We start from the raw sequence: 24,982 nt of genomic DNA, 5'->3' as shown, positions 1-24,982 counted from the left end.
CGGTCACCTGACTCAAACTCCGAATCACGTGACTGTTATTCCATCCTCGCCATTTTGCAATGTGGGAGAGAGAGAGAGGGGCCACTTTTTATGGCTAACGAATAAAAGAAAGCGGTTTATGTGCTGAGGACAAAGAGCGCCAAACTTCTCCGTGTCCGTGAGTATATTTTTATTTCCACACACCTTCGCGCTCCTCCGTTACCCATTAACCACCAGCAGCACGGACGCGTCCTTGTACATTCATGTGTTTCTCTGCTAGCAGTGTGTGAGACTCGTGTGTGTGTGTTTGACTAGCAGGCTGTGAGGCTAACAGCGGAGCTAACAGCGTGTGCCAGGATCCTTTTGACTTTTCCCTTTTTTTTTTAAACGTGAAAGTGTTTTTGTAGCGTGAAGGCAGCAGTGTGTTGGCTCACATCAGCGGGTAAAAGGCTGCTTTTTGTGTGAGAGCTCACACCGAGAGGCTGTGTGCAACTTCGTCCTACAGGGGAGTGAAAGTGGATGGAATATTTTTAGATCCTGACATAACAGGTGCTCATCTGAGACGGGTTAAAGCACATGATGGAGTCCAGAGAGAAGCTGACTGATCGCAGGCGCATAAAAAGGAGTCGGATGCAGCTTATTTTGAATTCCTCCTCATCACAGAATTCAAAATTCAGCTGGATGGATGAATGCACTACAACATCCCGCCGTGGTTTTCCTTCCCATGGAAAACCACGGTGACATGTTTGTTCCACATGTTTTGATGTTTTCACACAGAAGCAGAAGTAGGAGAAAGAGGAAGTTTGTGGTCAGAAAGTGAGAAGGAGGGCAGTGTTATGTCATGTGGAGATGGAAGGAATTCAGCCAGAGCAGTTGTGCCCGTTTCCTCTTCAGCTTCCCATGTAAACAAATGCACATGGTGCACAAGGTCTGTATTGACTGTGCAGGGACAGGACTTATCAGGAATGAGTTAAGCTGTCACACTTATCCCATTAGTCGATTGACTGATTTCCTCTCACTAACTTCTTGGTAAATACTCAAGTGATAAATGTCATTAGTACAGATTTATTTTAAAAGACAGAGAAAGATCAAAATGATTTTGCAGTCTGTGTGGCAGTGATTCTCAAAGTGTGCCACACAAGAGGTTTTTTTTAATAGTTAACACCTTTTTTTTTACAAGATCATCCAATTTATAGCTAGCTAGGAATGCATCATACAATTTAATCCTTCTAAAAAGCATAAAATTCGCATTTATATGATGAATCAACAGGATATGTCGGATCCAACAACACAAAAAATGTTTTTGTTCAATAAAATAAATACTATACAAGAAGGAGGTCAGTTAAACTGAATGTTTAAAAAAGTGATTCAATAAATAAAAATGTAGATGTGATCCAATATGGAGCTTAAGCCTGAAATGTGGGATCAGCTTTATTGAGTAAGTATGTGTACACATATGAGGAAGTGAGAGTGTAGATAGACAACAGACAGTGCTGACAACAACACAGCATGTTTGTTGTGCAGAGTGTGAAGATGTTGGAGTAAATTATGAAATAAGGGATGGATAACAAGTTACTATATGTACAATATATAAATGAGGATTGACCCTCAGGTGTTGATCAGGTGACCCACGTGCCAAAAGGCTGCTCTCTGCAGTTGTCCTTTCCAGTAAAGGCAAAAGTCCCCCAGAAATCGTGATATGAGGCGGTTTGATACAGATCTTCTGTGTCTGTCTTCTTGGCAGTGAAGCCAGTAAGTGTCGCAGAGTGTGGTCACAGTCCATTAATTATCCATAGCCATTCACCACAGCCACAGTCAGCTGATGGAGGAATCCAAACAGTGTGTTGATTCAAACTGATTTCATACAGCAGAAGCGATGAGGGAGAGCTGTAGCGAGCAACATGGACGCTTCGCAACAGCGAGCGGTTCAACATTCAGGCCACAGAAACATTGTTTTGTAAATACGTGTCAGATTTTCATCATCGTCCACCTAAGAAGTCCTGAAGTTATGGTCCACTGTTGTCCACAGCGTTTCACTACACCAACACCTGCTACATGATGTTCATCAAGCTCCGAAACGAAGAATGACATAATCTTCAGTTGCTCGGAGATCGTTTTAACTGTTTACTCTTTGCAAACCGTCAAAGACACGCAGCACCGCAAACCTGTTTCTTCTTTCCAAACACACAGCTACAGGTTGCTTTATTTGTACTTGTAGGTAGAATTGGTCTGAGGAAGGTAAGTCGTCTTTCATCATATGTACACTCTGCAGAGGAAACGCTAAGAACGGGTAAGCATTGCAAAAATAATGAAGGAAAAAATAATGGTGAAGCTATGATTTGATCCTCTGAGTGATTGGTGCTGGAATGAAGCTGTTTTTCTGCACTTTGGGACTTTGTCCAGAAGAAGAAAGTGAAACTCACTTTGCAACAGCTGCAAGTCGAGTAAAATCGAACCAGTCAACCATCGTGACTGCCTGGTGTACGTTCAGCTGTGGCCTGTTAGTAAAAATTTGAATGAGCCAGTTTCTGTTCGTTACAGAAAAACTTCGCAACAATGAAACAAGGGAAAAGGACAAAAAAGGGCTTCATGAAAGCGCAGTAAAATAAAATAAGATCATCGTGTGGAACGAACTGAAAAACATGACAGATGCTGGTCGTGTCTTCTTGTCTTAGATCTCTTAAACTGAACGTATGACTGTGTTTTAACTGTGTTACATGATAACTGTATTCATGTACAACTTTTCAAATTTCATGTTACTAAGTGCTTTACATGAGTATCCGAATAAATCAAAAATAACTGTTGTGAGAAATGCAAAGGAAAGGCCTTCTTGTAAAACTATGTTTTAAGACACAACTTGAAGATCGGGATTTCCCCGGGCAGGCTGTTCCACATCCTCCAGGCCTCAACTTCAAACACTTTGCACTGTTTTTGGCGCGGTCCCTGGAACAGACAAAAGACCTCTGCCTGAGGGTCTTGTGGGTAGCAGGAGGTCAGAGATGGAGCTTTAAACGGTGGTTCTTTAAATTTCCCTATCTTGCATTGACCTGCACTGAGTCTGTGCCCCACAGTTAGAGAAACACTGCATTGCAGAGTGAGAAACTGCACTGAGGGCAGATGATGGATGTGGAGCCTTGACCAGCACCATGTCTTTCCCCAGTTCAAACTATAGCAGTTTCAAATCTGGGGATTCCTACGTCTAATAACCAGCAGCAGCCTTGAATAGTAGCTGTCCTGCTAATTCTGTCTACCACTAAAAATAATGCACTTTGGATGTTCTTTCACATTGGTTTCACTTTTCAGATGTTGAAGCTATTTCCGTCTTTTATGTCTAACATTTTTGGCCACACTTCTTTGCTCTAATTTTTTAAAAATGTATTTATATTATAAATGAGGTCATCTACTTAAAAGGTTTACTGTGTAACACCAATCAGATTCCTTACTCATTACTTTGTTCTCTGCTGTTTTCCAGGTCATGGAGGAGATCACTAATGCCATCACACACTCATCCGCTGCCTCGTCTTCCTCCTCCACATCGGCGGCACTGGGCTCCCACACACGGCAAACCAAAGAGAAGCAATCCTCTCAGGGTTTTCAGCAGAAAACGGCAGATGATTCTCTCATCCGGGTCATAAAGAAGCTCAGCAAGATTGTGGAGAAGCGGCCCCAGCGTCGCTGCACATCAGGGGGACAGAAAAGAGCGCTGCAAGTGGGGGAAAGGGGAGCTGAGCAGGGGGGCGGCTCTATATGTAAGAAAATTAAAAGGAACCATAAGGATGAGGTGAGAGTAGAGCGCGGCACAGATGACAGCAGTCTTCCCTCACCTTGGTCAGGTGATGATAACAACAACGTGACCACCACGGTGGCAGAGGTAGCTGCCAACCCCAACAGCAGCGACCTCAAGCGGACGGTGACGTGCTATCAGTGCAGCCTGTGCCCCCATCTCTCCCAAACACTGCCCCTGCTGAAAGAACACCTGAAGCAGCACAACGAGCAGCACAGTGACCTCATCCTCATGTGCTCCGAGTGTCACTTTACCTCCAGAGACCACGAGCAGCTGGAGGCGCACGTCAGGATGCACTTTGACAATGGAGACAACCAGAAGAGAAAGTACCCGGTGAGTGAGGCGAAGGAAGAGGTTTTAAAAAAGCAGGATGTGGATCTAACAGGTGACGACTGCAGCGCAGGAACCGAAGTGAAGAAAAGCTCAGTGAGCAGTGCTAAGGAGTTACCACAGAAGAAGAAGTGGTACAGCTATGAGGAGTATGGCCTGTACCGCTGCCTGATCTGCAGCTATGTTTGCAGTCAGCAGCGAATGCTGAAAACCCACGCCTGGAAGCACGCCGGCCTCGTCGACTGCTCCTATCCAATCTTTGAGGATGAAGACGGAGGTTCTGCAAAGAGAGAGGTGCAAGCTGCTCCTAACAATGCGTCAGCCAGAGAGGAAATAGTTGTTCTTCAAGATAAAAGCCTGCAAAAGCTCCCTACCGGTTTCAAGCTGCAGCTCTGCATGCCCGTGGCTGTCGAGGACAAACAGGAAGTGCTGAATCTTCAAGGCTCTCATCTCAGTGAAAGTCCAAAAACAGTAGAGGAAGAGGACGAGTACCCCATCAAAGATCTGACGTCTGAGGAGCCCGTGGTGGAGGTGCAGGTGACCACTGAGGCAGCGACGGAGGTGGAGCTAGGCGGTCACCATGAAAGCACCTCTGTGAGCGACAGCTTGCTGTCATCGGCTCAGAAGATCATCAACAGAAGCCCCAACAGCGCCGGCCATATCAATGTGATCGTAGAGCGGCTTCCTTCAGCTGAGGACTCAGTCATGTCCTCTAACCCACTTCTTCTCAGCCCAGATGTGGACGGGGATAAGAGCTTGCTGGAGAAAAAAGCAGAAGAGCAGGAACATGTGGAAGGTGTGAAAGATGAGGTGGTCCTCTGCTACAGTCCGGGGAACACTAACAAAAGCCAGCATTTAGGAGCCGATATCAAATCCTCCATCACTAAAAGTAACGACCTTCCACGGGATGAAAACGTCCCCCCAGCTGGTCGCAAGAGGACGCACTCGGAGTCTCTCCGCCTCCACTCGCTGGCTGCCGAGGTCCTCGTGGCTATGCCTATGAGGACGCCCGAGCTGCCCAACTCTGGCGCCAAGGTAGCTCTGAAGACCGTTCCGGCACAGGCGCAGAGCCCGCAAGCAGGCCAGAAACCCACAGAGGGGGCTGCAGCCGGACAGAAGGCCTCTGACGTGGGAACGGCAGCAGCTATGCTGAACTGTAATGAGGGCAGAGAGGAAACTCTAGGATCTCTGGGCCTGGGCAAAGGAGACGACGACGGGCCTGCAGCTAATGGCGGGATCAGCCTTTCCCTGCTCACGGTCATTGAAAGACTGAGGGAGCGCTCAGACCAGAACACCTCGGACGAAGACATCTTGAAAGAGCTTCAAGATAACGCACAGTTCCAAAATGGAGCTGGAGTGGTCGCGGCGAACGGAGCGGGCAGTTACGTGTGCTCCAGTGTTCCAGGGATGGACGGGTTGGTCGGCTCTCCTGACAGCAGTCTGGTGGATTACATCCCCGGCAGCGATAGGCCGTATCGCTGCCGCCTGTGTCGCTACAGCAGTGGCAACAAGGGCTACATTAAACAGCACCTGCGGGTGCACAGGCAGAGGGAGCCGTATCAGTGTCCCATCTGTGAGCACATCGCCTCAGACAGCAAAGACCTGGAAAACCACATGATCCACCACTGCAAGAGCCGGATGTACCAGTGCAAGCAGTGTCCAGATGCCTTCCACTACAAGGTGAGTGCGGCCCTTTCATTTGAAACATGTTTTAATCTAACCTCCTTCTTTCCAACATCTCACATGTGAGGATTTTCTGATGAGGATTTGTGGAAGAGAACGTGCAAATGACCAGGACTCCTCAGTTATAGAAGACATTGTTGTAGTTGTAGGAGTGAATTTATCTTACTTTATTCAGAAGGGATGAAATGTGAGGTAAAGCTATCACAAAGAACAGGGTGTAAAAGGGGTATCAAGAGCATCAGTGTTGAACAAATGGAGCACAATAATCACTTATGTCAGCGGTCCCCAACCTTTTTTGCGCCACGGACCGGTTTATGCCCGACAATATTTTCACGGACCGGCCTTTAAGGTGTCGCGGATAAATACAACTAAATAAAACTAGTACCGGTACCGAAAAAAAGAAGATTTATTCATAACACACGTGAAAAGACCCAGGAAAACCGAGTTAACGATAAAAACGATGACAAAATAACGCTGAAAACCAATAAAAACCCTGAAAACCAGACATTTCACACCCGAGCCTCAACTCTCGCGGCCCGGTACCAAAGACTCACGGACCGGTACCGGTCCGAGGCCCAGGGGTTGGGGACCGCTGACTTATATGAATGATGAACTACACAGCGCTACAGTTGAATGTGTCGCACATACTTGGCATGGTGGGCGATCTTCTCCATGTGACTGACTGAAAACATGCATGTGTGATTATGGCATGTTTGTGTTTCGCTGTTGTTCTCGTAGTGAGGCAGTTATAAAGACGTATTCAGGTGTAAATACAATACATATATATTTGTATTCAGAGACTCCAAACGATTTTACTGTCATGTTTTGTCAGAGTTACTATTTTATGACTCCTTAAAGGGAAATTATTGACAGCAGGGGAACACAGTTACACAGATAATCAATAATAATTGTCTAGTATTGGCTATCACACAATAGCTGTATCATGGCACTGTGATAATCATAGCCAGCATTTATTGATGTTTGGCTTGTCACCTTGATATTTTGTTGCCACCAACACAAACAGTTGTGTGTACTGGGTGTGTTTTATCGAGTCTTCTGGAGGTAAGGCCTGATTTAGACTCGGATAATCTTTGTAGAGCCTGCGACGTAACCTTCACGAGTGGCCGCCGTCGTTGCCAGCATTTGTGCTTGTGCTGGTGCATCGTGTGTTTATTACCTCGTGGTCGTGTCCCTGTGTTTTATATGCGGTGTCAGCTGGTAGAAACAAATAAGAGGCTGGTACTTCTGCCCTCCTGGGTCCTGGTTCTTTGTCTTGGTCAGTTTTTTTTTTTTTTTTGCCGGGACAAACACATTTTCCCATTCTTTGTACAATCCCTCATGTCCGCTCCACTTGTTTCATTCATCTCCCTCCAGGAGCTTCCTTATGAACTTTCAAGTCCGTATGTTGATGCTGTGATTTTTATTCCTTATATTGAGATAAATATTGTTGTTATTTCACTGATTTAAAAAAACCAACTGCAGCTTAAAAGCATCCTGAAATGCACAGGAGGAATTGGGGGTACTGAACATCCAATAGTTAGCTAGAATAGTGTCAGGCTGCTCATATTTAGCTGACATGTTTCTAAGTTTGACTGTTGATTAGTTCAATGCTGGCAGAGCTGGGTCAGCTGTCTGTTTTATTCAAGACTTGTTGAGTGTTCCTCCTGCTTATAATGCCTCTGGTTTTATCTTCACCCAACACTGCAACATTCACCGAGTCGCTGTTGTCAGCATCTCTTCTTGTCGGTCATCAAACGGTAATAATAGATTAAAGCTTGAGTTGATAAATTAGCAAGGAAAAGTGTGCAGCAGTCGGATGCAGGCAAAGGATAAAAGTATTGATTCCACTGGTATCATCGGGGTCCGCTGCCTCTCTGCAGCAGAGATTATTAAGTTCATCATATTTTCCAGCAGATCTGGGAGTTACGCTAAGAGTTGCTAATTGGGAGGTGTGAAAGCAGGCCCCCTATTCTCATATCTGTGCCTGAGGTGTGAGGTAAAATGCCTAATAAAGACCACAAAGTGCATCATTGGGGAAATCTGCCAGCTGTTTTTAATCCATTCAGTGTATCATAATTACTTAGAAATCTCACAGTATCGCTGTTCTATTCATTTTTAGAGCCAGTTAAGAAACCATGAAAGAGAGCACCACAGCTTCAGCAGTGACGTGGAAATGCTCACACCAGTCGCTGAGACGGCGGCCACAATGGAGGAGACGGAGCGGGTCACAGATGAAGGTAAGACGTGGTTTATGTTTTTATGGCACCATTAATTGTTACGATATTTGGCTGACGGCTCGGTGTTGTTCTCAACAAGTTGTAAAGGTGTGTTTACGTTGCCTTCTCTTACAGAAGGTAGTCCACAGAAGATGTTTAAGTGCGACGTGTGCAACTACACCAGCTCTACGTACGTCGGGGTGAGGAACCACCGGCGCATTCATAACTCTGACAAACCTTATCGGTGAGTTGTGAAAGAAAACCTGCGCCATCTGCTCATTTCACCTCCCACTAGCCAAGTTTTAGCAGTTTTTAAATTTCACTTTGTCTACAAAATGAAGTTAATCATTGTGGTAAGAACCAACCTTTTATGTAATGTTAGTAACAGTAAAATTAGTGGCCTTGTGTTAACACCCGCTAATCTAACACCCACAGTCTTTGTGGTGCTTCGGCCGGTCGTGCATTTTACTTTCTTTGTCGCCTGATTGCCAAGATTTGAGTTTGTTTGTTTGTTTTTAAAGAAAGGAACAAAAAATGCCCCGCCTCTTGCCCCATGACACCTGAGGTAACTCCAGGGACGGAGGGATGGATACAAATGAATAAATGGGATATGCGTAGAGATGAATAAATGCATATTGTGTTAGTTTAGCGTTACCATTGATGAGCACTTGGATTGCTGAGGGTTATTTTAACCCTTTAAAGCCGGTCGGAGCGGGCACGCTCTGTTTTGCGTAACAATTTTTAAATCGCGGTAGCTCTGCAACCCCATAAGCTAGCGCAATAATTTTTTTTGCACATGACACCGGAGGAGTTGTACTTACATCTTATGCCATCAGCTTGTCCTAGGTCACAGTTTCCTTCCACATATAGCTTTGCAAAAACTGCATAAAAAGCGCTTGCAGCAACAAAAACATGGCTTTGCCGATCCGATCAGCTGTTTGTAACACTTCCTACGTTGGAATAGACGTCAGAGCGAACTTTCGCATGTCCGCCATCACCTGCCCGAAACCGGAAGTGATGTCATTTTTGCGGAAATGTAGTTTTTTACCATCAGGGCCTCATGAGCCTATACTGGTGTTTTTAAGTTATCTTTGACTTTATGACTTTGTGTCGTTTCTGGGATGCTTAGGACTCATATTGCACTGCTGGAAATAGTTTATTTTGATGCATATGCTGCTTTTTTGCAAATTTGCACTATAATATTTATTTTCGTTTTTCCTGCAGTATATGAAAATTGGTGTATTTCAAAAACAAAACTATGAAGACACTTAAAATAAATTTCCTGTGGTGGGAAACTATTTTGTGCAACTTTTTTGTATTTACAGTTTTGAGGGATAAGCCTCTTAAATTTCTCTAACTAGAAATATATGTTAAAAAACAAAAACGATTTTCAATTTGTTTGTAGTTTATTGCACTTTTTTGCAATTTATGTAATTTCTATGCACTTAATGAATACATATTATTAAAATTTGGGCTATAATGGTTGTATTGATGTATAGGAACTTGAAATGCTCCCAAAAATGGCTCCACAGCATGTAAAAATATAATATAAGCTCTGGCGGACTTGGTTCTATGGTAGGTCTTAAAGGGTTAAAGGACCTAAAAGGTCTTTTGCACAGTCACTAACTACAGCGAGCTGGGAGCAGCTTCGTTATGATGCACTCTGTGCAGCACTTAATGTTACTGGGAACATTTAAAAAGATTATTTTCATAGAATTTCACCTTTTTTACTAAATGTTGAACTAAAGATAGAAGAAAAATATGTGTGACTGGCTGTTGTAAGGGTGAAACGGTACACTGTACATATTTCACTCGAACAATACAGTTTGTCTACATGACTAATGATCGTGGCCGTTCAGACAGCACGGCTACCAGCATTAATGCTGAGGTCTTATGTGTATGAAGATTGTAGATTTGAAGGGTTTTCTCAGCAAATCACTACAGATTCTCCAATTTCCCCAGAAATCTTACATTTCTATGGAAATTGGACCCGCTGGGTGTGAAAAAACAAATCAGAACGTCAGCCACGTCGTCGGCAGTGAATTTGAAACAGACAGTCTTGGGAAATATCTGCGAGTGATTGATGATAACAACAAATCGTTACTAAAGGGTAAGATGGTGAATCAACAGCTGCAAACGGCCCGCAGAGCTGACTGATCGCTTTTCTGTCATCTGTTTGAGGTTTCCTGCAGTGTGACACATTGTTTAAGTGGTAAAACACATAGTTGCCTTTTTTCCCCCTTTGGTTTTTGTCTGTGAGTGTATTTAATGATATTTTTGTGTGTGCAGAGCTAGAGAAGGATCAGAGCAGCTTCTTCAGAATGACCTTGAACTTGATCATTTTTAGTTTTACAAAATATTGGTTGTAAAGGTTCCTGTTCATGTTAGTCTGCGCAAACTGAACTTTGAGCGAGCTGTTGCACAACCCCAAGTCTAACAGCAGAACATGTATGAGAATGAGTGATAGCGAGTGAGAAAAAGATAGTAAATAAGTTATAAAGCGATATGGAACAATACCACACCCTTTCCAAACGTCATAAAGTTCTGTGGTCCTGCCTTTGTTTCATACGTGTCCTGTTTGAAATTCAGGCTCCAGTAAGATCTTGCTCATAACGTCATGCAAGCATTAATGCAAGAAAAAACCAACAGACCTTCCAATATCTCCACTGTTTATCTGAATGTATCTGTCTGCAAATGTCTTTCAAAGCTTTCAGAATCATAGTTTAACAGTTTCTGATGCATAGAGTGCAAACAAAAAAATAGCATAAGATTGTTGCTCCCAATTCTCATCTTAGCTTCCCGGGGGTGTGACCCATTCCCAGTGAAATGTAGCCCCTTAGTGATGCCTGCGATGCCTTTAGCCTGTGGCGGTAACGCTGGGTGAAATGTGATTGATGGTTTCTTGTAAACCTAGAGGAGTTTTTATTAGATGTTTAATCATTTATGAGCGCAGTGAAGTGAGTATTCATTTGAAACATTACTAAGCTACAATGATTCAAAGAACGCGCACAGTTTGACATTTTCAGCTTAAAAATTAATAGAAAATAAGCAAAGTTGGATACATTTATTCTGTTTCCTGTTTCAGACTTGCTTCATTGCGTGTGTGCAGATGAATACGTATAAGATTATTAAGATAAACATGATATACACAAAAATCTCAAGTCAACAGGATTCTTTTTAAAAAAAATAGGGATTAATTATTAAAATAAAAATTGTTAAAATAAGTAGCAAGTGCTAAAATGTTTGAGTAGTTGAAGACATTTCCATCTGTCAGTGGAAGCTGAACATTTGATCGCGTGAGGAAGGTTTTTCTGGATTTTTGGAGCAACGGCACGATCTTCTTTATTAACCTCCACTGACCTCGTGGGACAGAAACATTAAAGTCAAGCAGTACATTAGGACAGAGAAACTGAGAACACATAAGTCTGTGGATCCTAAAATAATTTTTGGATTTAACAGGAAGCTAGCACCAGTGTAATGCTTTCTGTTGTTCTCACAGTTCAGCGCCAGATGATAAGTGTTTGTAGAGATTAATGTAGTGATGGAAAAAAGAGTGGAAACAGCAAAACTTCACCAGCTGTGAAAGCCGATCAAATCTGAATGCTGTCGTCTTAGCAGAAGATGCATCCCTCGACCAGAGAACAGCAAACAGTTTATCAGACTGTTTGATTTTCACAGTCAGATTCTGCTTTTCTCCAGGAGAATTAAAGCAGTAAATTATCAAATTATCTTATAAAAGTGCCCATATTTCATACATTATTGAAAAAAAATGTGTAAAACATGTTTTATGCCTGTTTTATACTTTAGTGGTGGTAGCGCGAAGGCAGCCTGCAGGCAGTAGTGTTTTCAGTCGTTTTCACAGAGTTGTGCGTCCACATTGAAACGGCCGAAAAACACTTACGTTCCAGTCCTGCTCATGCGTGAAACGTAAGAGGATACGACCTGCCTCATTTCTGTCTGCCGTTTGTTTAGTTTCAGGCTCTTTGAAGTTTTTTCAGTGGACTAACAATGAGGTGGAGTTGTTGCTGCGAGTAACACAAAAGTACAAAGTTGCAAAAGCGAGTGAGAATTAAAGAATCTGAAGAAAAGCTCTCTGGAGCATGTACAGACTGATATTAATCTTTAATAGTCAAAATTGAGGGCAAACAAAACAACTGCTGTATAATGCCCTCTGCTATCTTAGTTTAATTGGTCACATGACTGCATCACATGACTAAAATGTGTCATCGTTTTTGAAAAGGCTCCGGGTTCGCTGTCCACACTGCTCCATGAAAGCACCGTTTTCCAATGTATGCGTTTTCCTTGAGCCAAAACGCCGTCTCAGTGTGGACGGGAGGCCAAAACGGAGAGAAAACGATTAGTGTGGACGTAGCCTTAGTGGCTTTTTCCCCTCAGGGTCAAATAGTTTGTCTCTGAGTAAAGCAAAACACATTTTCTGTGTTTCACGTAGGTGTCCACATCATGGTAGTGTAAGGAGCTTGGACAGAAAGTTTGGTGAAGACATTCACCTCTCATCCAAGTAGCTTCTTCAGCTCTAAAATCAGGTATTTAAACCCTAGTGGAGGTTGTCCCTTAAGAGGATCATTGACCTACTATTAATCATGAGCCTCACATGGTGTGAAAAAAGGCTTGGGTCAATACCATCAGAGGTTTTGGGTGGAACTACTGTGAGACCTTGCCTCGCCCTATCATGTGACTTATTGTAGTAACCAGAAGCAAGATGTGAGTGGGCGTTGAGGTGCCTTGGAAGGTTTCTAAAAGCTACATTGTTGACTCTAGGCGTCATAAGCCACGCCCTCTGTTCAGTGAGGATCCTTCGTAGTGGTGGGAAACTAAAAACCTCTAGTATGGCATTGTCATAAGAGATAAAGTTGATCTTTATAATGAATATTAAAGTTCCTAAAACCACCTAAGATCTTTTGCACATATCGTTGATTAATTGTGTGTGTGTGCGTGTGTGTGTGTGTTTGTAGGGGGTGTGTTGGGTTAAACTTGACCCCCCGTGTTGAGACAGCAGGTTTGGTGGGGAACAAATGCTGCGGCTTTTTCATTGAAACTGTTCACGTTCTGCTCTTCATGCTTGGAAAGTTTTCCATTTCTTCGTGTTTGCCGTCATGCTGTGTTTGTTTATTTGAATGTACAGAATAATGCTGGTTGCAGGAATGCTATATGACCTTTAGCAAGACGCTGATACATCAGGAAGTAGACTGAAAGCGTTCCAGTTTCTCAGGTTCATTGCATGTCTCGTTTGATGCATAAAAGTTGCATAAAATTGGCTTTTCCTGCATGTCAGAAATAAAACTCTGCATGAGTGTATAGTGAAGGGTTTGTTGGTGTCCACTGTAAGTGAAAAGAGGACTTTTAGAGCTCACTGTGACTTCTGCATGGCGACAGCCTTTTTTTTTTAGTTTTGAGTTCCCCTTTGAGGCACACTGAGCTATTTAAATTCTATTTGCTAATTCTCATTCATGTCCTATTACTTTAAGAGATACTTGAGCTCTGCATGTCATTTTAAATTGGTCCTTTAGAGGGCAGTAATCACCTAGAAATGCTCCCAGCAGCACAGCGATCTCAGTGTGGGCACAGGCACACTCTGTCACACAGTGCCCTCACTTTGTCTCTGTGTTAGCACAGATTTAACTCAAAGCACAAACTTTAGGTTGGTTTCTTAACAGAGCGCTGACGTTTGTGCTCTAAAGTCAGAATTATATTCGCCTGATTTCTTTTCGCTCTTGTAAAGGTCAGGCAGCTTCCAATTTAGTTTAGAGTCAGTGTGATCAAAAATCCTGTGAGGTACTTGTGTGAGAATGCCGAGTCGGGTGTTGCTGGCTCATGCAGGTGGGAATATTGAGGAAAGCACAAAGTAAACAGGTGGAAACAGGAGATTTTTTAATATTTTGGCAGTGAGGAAAATGAGTGGCTGGATGAAGCAGGTCCCTGCATGCTTGTTATGCCCTTACCCTCGTGCTTTCATGAGGACAGATCAAATTACACCTGAAATTAAAGTGAACCTGCAGTGACTAGTCAGTCCACAGAAATCAATTTGGACTTCCTTTTTTTTTTTTTTTTAAATTTTAAATATTTCCAGCTTCTCAAATGTCAGGCTTCCACTTTTCTCTTTCAGGTGTGCGATAGAAAACTGTACCCTGACTTTTTCACTTTTTTATGACATTTGGTAACCAAAGCAAATCCTCGATTAAACAAGAAGTCAATGGGCAGATTAATCCATAATGAGAATACTGTTAATTAAAGGCCTAAATTAAATGTCAACACGTAAAGGTCAACCCTTTTACTTTTACACTTAAACTGGCAAAACTCACATTTCTGCCTGCTCACATGCACATACTGCACATTTAAAGTGTCTAATATCAGAAAGAAGCTCCTGCATCTGAACGTGTGTCATGTCACAGCAGTACAGTGTGGGCTGCCACGTTTTCTGTGGCTTTGGCTCTGTGCTCCAGCACACTGGAGGTTGAAGCGCAGACTTTCAGCTTCGAGTGCAGCGCAGAAGGATAATGACAGGGCTACAGTTCTGTGCTGTTCAACACCCAAGCTGGAAGTAAACATCCTCCAATAAAAGCTGAAAGTCAGCACATCAGTCACACAGAAGACTGTCACTGTAAAAATATGCACAGGCTGCGATGTTTTTACATGTAATCAAACACTGTGCTGTGTGCACGGCCGCTGTGCGCTCTGATGTATGCAGTGTTTCACCAAAGTATCGTACACTGGTTTAAATTTGCTCCTTTGTTTTTGGGTATGATTACATCACCGTTAAAGCAGGCTCGGTCTGCCTAGTTTTATTTTCTGCTGCATACAGTCATGTGAAAGTGAAGTAAATGTTTACTCCCTCCATAGGATTGTAAAGGCAAGTAGCAGCCAGGTGCTGCTAATCAGATGTGCTTGGTTAATCATCAGCACCTCCTATAAAAGCAGATGTTTCACCAGTTTGCTTGTCTGAAGCACTCTGATGCGTGTTAATACATAGCTGCACTCTTGGCAGGAGTGGACGTTCCAGAAAATGAACCCAAGGTCAGACCCAAGGTCAGAGAAGCTGCAAAAACCCCAGAGCTCCATCCCAGACTCTACAAGCCTCAGTTGGCATGTCGAATTTTCAGGTTCATTGCAGCACAGCAAGCATGGCTTGTTTAGAAGGGTTCCCAGGAGAAAGCCTCGTTTCTCTAAACATGGCAGCACGGCTCAGGTTTGCAGACACGACTCGTGCAAACTTCCAATCACAGTTTTCGGAGGAGTGATGGTTTGGGCTTGTTTTGCATCCCCTGGACCTGAGCACCTTCCAGTCACTGAGTCAAACATGAACTCCTCTGTGTACCAAAGTATACGCTACATGTCAGTCGAGCTGAACTTGGCCGAAATAGTGATGCAACAGGACAACGATCCCAAACTCACCAGCAAATCTATAACAGAATGACAGGAAAACGTAAGAATTACAGTGACCCAGTCAAATTTCAGACTCAACCTCATTAAAATGCTGTGGCGGGACCTCAGGAGAGCGGTGGATAAACAAATACCTGCAGACCTTTAATTATTTGAAGCAATGTTGTTTTGAAAAAGAAAGTGTGAGGAAACGTTCCTCCACAGTGATGTGAGAACTGTTACAGCCATACTTCAGTTATTCCTGCTTCCACAGCCTTCTGAATCAAAGGGTGCGCGTCATAGAGTCCAGGGAAAACCTTACATGACAATACATTGTATTCATATTAAACATGGTCAATGTTTCAAATAATGTGGTCAGTATGAAGGAAATGTTACGTTTGGGCCACGTAACCCTTGACTTGATTGAAAGTCGGCATCTGTTCATCTCATCCCCCAGAAGATCCAACCACTTAAACATTTTGGGGTATCAAATGAAGAGAAAGTTGCATTAGGGTAGTGCAAAGGGAGATAAACATCTACCTGCACAAAGGCCTAGTAAAAAAATAAAATAAAATGGAATTAATTTGAACTTTAAATTCTGAGAAAATACTTTCATGGAGTCCAAGAATAAAACTATGAATCTACAAATGAATCTAACTCGCTAGCTGTTCTCTGCCTGTGCAGGCCGTCAGCTGTTAGAGGAAATCCGTGCAGTTAGGAGTTGGAATACATAATTGGAATTGAGTATGAGGTCTGAACGTTATACAGTAACACTGACAGTAATACCATCGCTGCTATCATCTGTTGGCATTACAGAAGGACTTGAAGGGAAACAGCAGAGTGCAAAGATGCCCATTATCATGCCTGAAACTCTTATTAGTATTCATTCGTCAAACCGTTCAACACGAGTATGAAAACATAGTGCCCACTACATACTGTAGTTTATTAGGATCCCTGTTAGATCTGTTGCAGAGCCCTGCTGGTCGTTCCGGGGTCTGCCCATAATATTACCATAACTGTGCTGGTGGTAATAAACAGCTGGAAATATAATGTACTTATCTTATCTGTTTATGGGGAAGAAATGGTTTGACTGAAAACCTTCTGATATTCTGCTGTAAGCTTATAATCGTTTATTAGGTTCCTAAATGCTCTTATTTCTAGTAGCGTTAGCAGCCAATAAGTACTTTTCTGTTCTCATTTCTCATGTAACTAGTTGCACAAATCATTACCCAGCAATATAACTACCCTTTTATATGCTAGGTGACCCGCATACTGTCAACACCTGGGTGTTAGCAACCATAGCGTAGCTTAGCCTAGTTTAGCATAAAGTCAGAAGACAGGGGAAGCAATTTTCTAGACTCTGACCTAATGTGTCAAAACCTGCCTCTCAGCATCTGTAAAGTTAAATAATTTGTTAAAAAAAGATGTTTAAATAAGTTTGGTAGGAAAAGGAAACAAAAATACTCTTAAAGCTGCTTTAATGTGAATTTACAGTTACCCTGTTGCTTTCTCAAAAGCTCCAAACTGGGAAGCGATACCTTTCTACAAGTTTAAGTTTCTCGGGGCAAGGCCACATTCATTTCCATGTAGCACACAATAAACCAAAGCTCCATAAATAACTTATGATAAACTCAGTTTGTTCTCTCCTTGAATTACAGTTGCTGGAATATTAATATGTGCAATTAATCCAGCCCACATGTTGCAGTTGTTGTAGTTACAGGAGAAACCAGTTTGTAGCTTGAGCCAAATTAACCTAAAAATGAAGTGTGTGTGTGTGTCTGTGTGTGTGAGACTTTAATGCTGTGCGGCTGATGGCAGCGAGTCGAGTGTATCCTCTTCCTGCAATCCTTGTACAGTGCCGTATCTGCCTCTAAGCTACTGGAAGTGCCAGTTTCATCGCTCAGCCACAGTGCAAGTGTAAGGAAATAGAAAACACTGATTTATTTCTTTTGTTAAAGTAGGAATGTCCTGCCTGCTTTGCTCCAAGTCCTTTATCTCAACACACTGACATCAAAATGCTGCTTCTGTAACTGCATTTCCCAGTTAAATAAGCTGCTCTGTCTCTATCTCTCTTTTTTTCTTTCTAAATGCCCCCGGCAGGTGCTGCAGCTGCGATTTTGCCACCACCAACATGAACAGTTTAAAGAGCCACATGAGGAGGCACCCTCAGGAGCACCAGGCCGTGCAGCTGCTGGAGCAGTACAGGTGAGACACTTCAAACACGCTCCCACCGCAGGGAGCGATGATAACAATGACCGCTGCACTTCTGAGGTGAGAAGGAAGAGCTGTGTGTGTCCAGAAGAAGCTGCGGGCTGCGTTACGAACACGTGCTCTAATCGAATTACCTCCAAACTCCAGTCTGTAGTTTCAACCAGTGTCGAGGCAAAATTCACAGAGACAAAGACGGCAGTCTGTAGGTGGGTGAAAACAGTGCAGTCGATAAAACATAAAATTTATGCAGCCAGCTGCGTCTTAAATTTAGTTTGGATCCGTTTAAAATGTGTCATCGCCCATGTTCAGCCCTTTCAGCCTTTATTTTTTAAATATGTTAGTAGGATGAGATTAATCAGTTGACTCCAGCAGGAAACCCTAAAGAAGCCCGCCGGTATAGAAAATCAAGTTGAATGTTTTGTGTCCTTTGCACGTTAATAAACACATTCAGACTTTTACACTAGTGTTGATTTTGAATCAGCATTGTGTTTACTTGGGAACATATGACCTTAGATTTTCTTTAAAGTGTTATTTGAAAGGTCTGTAGGTTACCTGTGTGGGTCAGAACCTGTTTGTGACCACGTGTGTGCACTCTCAGTCCGGAGATTTAAGAAGTGGGCTTCTGATTGCAAGTTTAGTGGATGGCGGGTGGAGAAAGTGAATGGCAGTCAACACTCGACTCTCCTTAAAATGTTAAATCCTCAACCCCGAGCGAGACTCTGATTGCTGATTTCCACTTCACTGAGCACTTGTCCTCGGTACCTGCGAGGCTTCAACGCTCGTTTCCATACATTCAAAATGGCACAGACGCTGCCTTCTTTCTCTTTAGCGCAGCACTTTCATAACGAGGAGGGACTTGAGGGAGACGGACTGCTTTAAAAGTAAAGTAGCAGAGGATGAGATATCTTGACTTTTCTGGTGACTTTCACACCTTTTGTTTGCTCTGAAGCGAGGCGTCCCAGCGAGAACGCTAGACATAACATGCTGCGACTGCTGGTGCTCCTTACAGTGTCCTTTTTGCAAATACTCAATTAAAACTAACAAGACACAGTCTGAATTTTCAGTTTCCGATTTATAATAATAATAATTTGTATAGCAGGGTAACAGAGGCTTCCCAGTAACACAGAATAAAAAAACAAAGTGGGAGAAATTACCAAAGAAATTTACATATTTGTTATAAATGACTGAAGTGCAGCATCAAAATAAGATAATGTGATTCCACACTTACAATTAATGTTAAAATAAAAAAAATCTATACTAAAAATTAGGGCTGCTTGATTATGGCTAAAATGATAATCACGATTATTTTCACTGAAATTGAGATCTCGATTATTTGACGATATTTATTTATCCCTTTAAGACCTACCATAGAACCAAGTCCGCCAGAGCTTATATTATTTTTTTTACATGCTGTAGTGCCATTTGTGGGAGCATTTCAAGTTGCTATACAACTGTTATAGCCCATATTTTAATAATATGTATGCATTAAGTCCATAGTAACTACATTAATTGCAAAAAAGTGCAATAAACTACAAAAAAATTGAAAATCGTTTTTGTTTTTTAACATATATTTCTACTTGGAGAAATTTAAGAGGTTTATCCCTCAAAACTTTAAATACAAAAAAGTTGCAAAAAATAGTTTACAACAACAGGAAATTAATTTTGAGTGTCTTCATAGTTTTATTTTGGAGACACAGCAATTTTTATATACTGCAGGAAAAACAAAAAACAATCCTATGATGCAAATTTGCAAAGAAAACAGCACGTGCATCAAAATTAACTATTTCCAGCAGTGCAATTCGAGTTCTAAGCATCCCAGAAACTATTCAGAAAAGTCAAACATGACCAGTATAGGCTTTTAAGGCCTACAAGTTAAAAAAAACTACATTTTCCGCGAAAATGACATCACTTCCGGTTTCGGGCAGGAAATGGCGGACATGTGATAGTTAGCGGTGACTTCTGTTTCAATGTGCGAAGTGTTACGAACAGCTGATCGGATCGGCAAAGCGTGTTTCTGGAATATTATGTTTTTGTTCCTGCAAGCGCTTTTTATGCAATTTATGTGGAAGGAAACCGTGACCGAGGACAAGCTGATGGCATAAGATGTAAGTTTCATATGCAAAACAAATTATTGCGCTAGCTTACACGGTTCAGGTTCTACAGGGATTTAAAAATAGTTACACAAAACAGTGTGCTGCTCTGACCGGCTTTAAAGGGTTAACAATAACAATGTATTGAATAATGACTTTAAAAAATAATATAAAATAGTGTGCAACACCACTGAAGTTTTTTTTTTAAACTCTCTTTTCAACCAACAGCAGTCACTCTCCTCTCCAAATAACTTCTGCTTAGCTTTCCGAGCTTCCCTCGGGTCCTCTTAATCAGCGGTCTCAACCTTTTTTGCGCCACGGACGGTTTATGCCCGACAATATTTTCACGGACCGGCCTTTAAGGTGTCGCGGATAAACGAGGGAGGGGCTAATAATCGGCTCAGTCATTTTTAATGATCGTTGAAAGCCCAGATCGTAATCGTGATTAAAATTCGATTAATTGAGCAGCCCTACTAAAAATGACCAAAAATGGAGGATATGAGTCTTTAGCAGTGATTTAAAAGGAAGCCACTGGATGTCCTCGGGCAGGTCATTCCACACCGAGGAGCCCAAACACAAAGCCCTCGATCACCTTTTGTCTCCAGCTGTGAGGCAGAAACAGTTAACGGGTTTCTGTCGAGGATCTCAGGGTTTCAGGGATTATCACACTGGAGCAAATCTCTTGTGATGCTGCACAGATTTAAATGCTGGCTCACTGTCGAGAGCAGAGGGCCAATCACGGGGAGCCACGCCCAACGTGGAGGGAGGATGGAGAGAGATCTGCCACAGATGTAACCAAGCATTGACAAATAAAATGTCCCAGGTTTGTACAAGCAGCAAAAGTGATGCATTATTAGATTTTGCGGTAATAGGAGCCTGTTTACATCATGAATGGAACTGGGCACACACAACCTGTTGTAGTCCACCTGTGTGCACCTTCCTCCACACAGGTGGACTACCTCTTCGTTCCCTGCAGCTTTTTCTGTCCTGTTTGCAAAAACTGCTCCATCTCTGCATTTCTACACGGCACCTCCTCATCACCTCTGTTTCCTTCACCTACATGTCGAGTGAAGTCTGCTCCAGTCACCACTCCCCCCTCGGGGGACACGCTTATTCTAGGGTTGCACCTTCAAAAACAAACCAAAACCACTGGCTTCCTCTCCTCACCCCCAACCGGGCGCAGCAGATGGCTGCCCCTCCCTGAGCCTGGTGCTGCCGGAGGTTTCTTCCTTCCCACTGTCACCGAGCGCTTGTTCATGCGGCGGGTCGCCTCTTTCGGGTTTTCTCTGTATTACTGTAGAGTCTCTACCTTAAGTATAAAGCACTTTGAGGCGACTGGTGTGATTTGGTCGCTATACAAATAAAAGAAAGTCTGACTCTTTGAAAACAAAGTATAAAGAAACCACGAGTGACTCAAGACTTGAAACTAAAGTCTGTGATTTTTACGGCACCACAGAAAAAGCAAGTACTGTCACATTTACAGAATTGTGAGGTTGACTTGGTATGACGGTACCTTTGCTGGTGACCTGTGTGTGCGTGTGTGTGTGTGTGTCACATTACTCCATTTCCATTTAAAATTCCTTTTCACCTGTAGAAGGTGGATCTGGTTCCAGTCGTTGGCTCCGTGCTGTCAGTTTTCTCAGCAGCAGAAAGGAAGCAAAGCAAACAAATGAACACGGCAGAGTTTGATTGACTTTGCCTGTCAGAGGCAGCTGTTTGACGGCTGTTGGTTCAGTCTTTGTGGGATGCTGACGGGCTGGATTAATTGGCTATAGATTTTCCCCGATCCTTTTGTGGAGATTGTTATTTTATTTAGTTTTAAATTTCTCATTACTCTTTGAGGCCTCGAGGCGTCAAGCGTGATGCGAAGCAACACAAAAGCACAACGCTGTGAAATGGAGCAGAAGAGAGAATTTTTAAATGCACCATCAAAACCATCTGTCAGCTCCAAAAAGATCGTGGGGTTTTTTTTCTTGGTGGTGTCAAAAAGCATCTGCTGCTTCCGGAATAAACTGGCCCTCATCGCGTCTTCGAGACGACGATGGAGCCGAAGCATACGTTTTCTAAAGTGAGTCAGTAACTGGGAGAAAGAAACGGGCCATTATCACACACTAGTCTACTGCGATGTGATTTCATTTTAACGACATCGTGGCTTGTTTTATAAATAACATGTTCTGAGCGTGTTCAGTCAGCTGTTCGGGGGGGAGGGCGCATGATGTCTTTATCCTTAATGATATTTGCAAGTGAAAGCGTTTGAATAGATCTAAAACTCCATAATTCTTTTTAATTTTGACAAATGAGTCCAGCAGCGTGCTGCAAATCCGATTTCCTCTCTCCCCTCTTTGTCTCTGTCTCTCAAGCTCGGTGTCCCCCGTGGAGTGTTCAGTCAGGATGATTCCTCTTGATAGAAAGTAGGAGAAGGATTAGTAAAACCTCAGTACACACATTAAATCATCTTCAGCTTGAGCCCCTCTCACTCCTTTCTCATATTGCCTCCATTATTTATTTATTTACTTATTTTTTTCCTCCTCCTCTCTTTCAGGTGCTCTCTGTGCGGCTATGTGTGCAGTCACCCGCCATCGCTCAAATCCCACATGTGGAAGCACGCCGGAGACCAGAACTACAACTACGAGCAGGTTAACAAAGCCATTAACGAGGCAATCTCCCAGAGCAGCCGGTAAGCACACAAACTGCAGTTCCTTCAGCCTTCTTTCAAGTTTTATCTCAGTGTTTGTAAATGTCAACAGTAAATCAACTGGCAGTGATCTTCATGTCCTGGGATTATACAGGTTATAATGGTTTTAGTAATAATAATGATATATCTCGCTTATATTTCTGTTTTTGTTAAGAATATATGACTTTCTGCTACTTGCCTTCATCATTTGTAATTTCATGTTATAAGGATGTAGTGTGCAGGGTTTCGTGCAAAACATGCTGAATATGCTGCTCTGGCAATGCATGCACATGCAAGCACTGCACTGGGGAAACGTTTCCTGAACTTTTATGCAGTCCTCACTGCTTCCATAGGAATTAAGAGGGTGGGTGTTGCTGCCGATCAGATACCTGATGAATAAAAATGAGATGTGTTAACACAATGCCACAGTCTTGCTAGGATTGGACGTCCCACGTCAGACTCTGCAGGCCTCAGTTAGCGTGTTAAAGGTTAAAGTTCGTGACAGTATAATAATAAAAGCACTGAGCAAGTTTGTTTGGAAATGTTGCTGGATTGTTTACAGTATTATGAGCCATTTTAATGTAATTATTTTTAATTTGTAAATATTGTATACCTCTGAGTCCCATTTAAAATTTGCTTTGCATCCACGAAGGTGCTCAGTGACTGATGATGATTGGTGGAAAATTGGCAAAAAGCCTTTTAACTTGGAAACTATGAGTCTCACAAGTGTGCTGTGTATTGTGCTGTTTAAGTACCATATAAAGATTTAGCATATCATGTCACATTTGACCTCTGACCTCTACACATGTTCTAAAACCACAAAATGAAACAACTGTGTTAGTCTGCACTTTGCACTTATTTTTACTTTTGGGGGGAGGAAACGAAAGCCTGTAAAGTTCCAGTCCCGTACAAACGCTGAGGGTGACATTTTTCTTCTCATGATTTTACCCTCTGCTTCTTTCAGAGCTCCTCAGAAGTTATCTGCGGTGGTAGAGTCTGCGGCAGAGCGCCCGGCAGTGTCCCCGCACTCAAAGGACAAAGCAAAGAGCACAGCGGATCCACCGCTAACACCCACATCAGCAACTAAAGCTGCTCTGTCAGCTGACAGCCCAGTGGGCTTCTCCACACCTCCCACAGATCCTTCAAAGTGGTCCCCCGAGTCCGTAAGCCCCCAGGGGAAGGACCCTGCACAGCTTCAGTCTCAGTCCCAGAGCCATCCACGCACGGGCCAGCTCCCCCCGCCAGGCCCCGGCATGGAGTACTGTGTGCTCCTGTTCTGCTGCTGCATCTGCGGCTTCGAGTCCACCAGCAAAGAGCGACTGATGGAGCACATGAAGGAGCACGAGGGAGACATCATCAGCATCATCCTGAACAAAGAGCAGCAGCAGTCAGAAGCACAAGCAAGCCTCCAAACAGCAGAGTGACACATGCACGTTCCCCCCTCCCCATCCTGACTTTGACGCCCACCCTGTGCTTTCACAAGCTTTTCATGAGGTTTCTGTCCGTCAGCGAGGCGGCGGCGGAGGAAACAATCTACTGCATCACAGTAGTCCAGTCATTTCAGTGGCGGTACTCTGATTGGTTCGGTTGTTGCATCAAGAGGTTACGTTCGTAAGGCTGCGATGACTCGTGTCCACACATTTCAGAACAAACGATGAAATGTTTTATTGACGATGTTCTTTCGAAAGGAATGTTGAAAAAACGATTGACAGGGCTGTAAGCCGTTAATATTTGTGTCAAATAATTACACACTAAATGACGCAAAATGTGTCTGTAGGGAAGCGATTTTGCTTTCAAGGGAGGAGCCCGAGCTCTCGACTCAAGTCCGTTTTTTTCACTCTACAGGGACGTGTTCATACCTCACAAAACCACGCGATCCCTCAACCACAAAAGATTTCCATATTTTCAAGTCTAATCCATATATTTTTGATTCTAAGGCAGCTCTTTTATTGCTAGTGTATTTAATGTATTTAATCTGACAGAGTTGAAGCTCTAGCCAAGTAGTGGAGGTGCAGACTCACCGATGCCTACAAAGGCATTTACCACAGCTTAAAAAAACCTTTCAATATTTATCTGTTTATTTTATGCATGTTAAGTTCCGTTATGCCAATTTAAACGACTATGTTTGTTATATTTTCGTTCTGCTTTTTGTGGCTCTTATTGTAGTTTTACTGTTTGTTAAGTAGCTTCTTTAGCAGAGACCCTGATAGTTCTCAAAGGTGGAGCGTAAGTTGACTGGAGCAAAGCAGGAAGTGGCCTTTGGATCGTCACCAGTGTTCAGTTGGTGTAAAAGCATGTCGACAAAAGGAATAACAAAAAGGGAAGCTGGGATTGGCAGGGCTCGTGTTGTAATACAACGATGGTTCAAAGCCGGTTTATGTCATATTGAATGCGACACAATTATCACTCGATTGTGATTATGGTGCTAGGTTCACTTTAAGACTTGTCAATGAAGGTATTTTTATAGCTCATGCTGTTTATGATGTATATAATAACATTTTTATAAGGACATTTCCACTTTTTGTCAGTGTTTTTAAAAATATAAACTTTCTAGTATCGGCTTGAAGCGGCCGCTGTCCCAGCTTGAACATGCCTGAAATGAGAAGACGTGGATGTGAAAATAAAGTTTTTAAGTCTA

The 24,982-nt window shown here is 42.8% G+C and overlaps 1 protein-coding gene across 1 annotated transcript; it reads left to right on the top strand.

Moving 5' to 3' along the window:
• Window positions 1-24,982, top strand: znf507 (zinc finger protein 507). Its single transcript, XM_026175907.2, has 7 exons — window positions 1-157; window positions 3,452-5,773; window positions 7,896-8,013; window positions 8,128-8,236; window positions 17,470-17,574; window positions 22,213-22,347; window positions 23,309-24,982. Exons 2-7 carry the CDS (start codon window positions 3,455-3,457, stop codon window positions 23,766-23,768), a joined length of 3,246 nt encoding a protein of 1,081 aa, XP_026031692.2. The 5' UTR covers window positions 1-157; window positions 3,452-3,454; the 3' UTR covers window positions 23,769-24,982.

Source organism: Astatotilapia calliptera, chromosome 1 (assembly GCF_964374335.1).
Source record: "Astatotilapia calliptera chromosome 1, fAstCal68.1, whole genome shotgun sequence".
In the NCBI taxonomy this organism is placed as follows: Eukaryota; Metazoa; Chordata; class Actinopteri; order Cichliformes; family Cichlidae; genus Astatotilapia; species Astatotilapia calliptera.
This window is presented reverse-complemented; position numbering and strand designations above follow the sequence as displayed.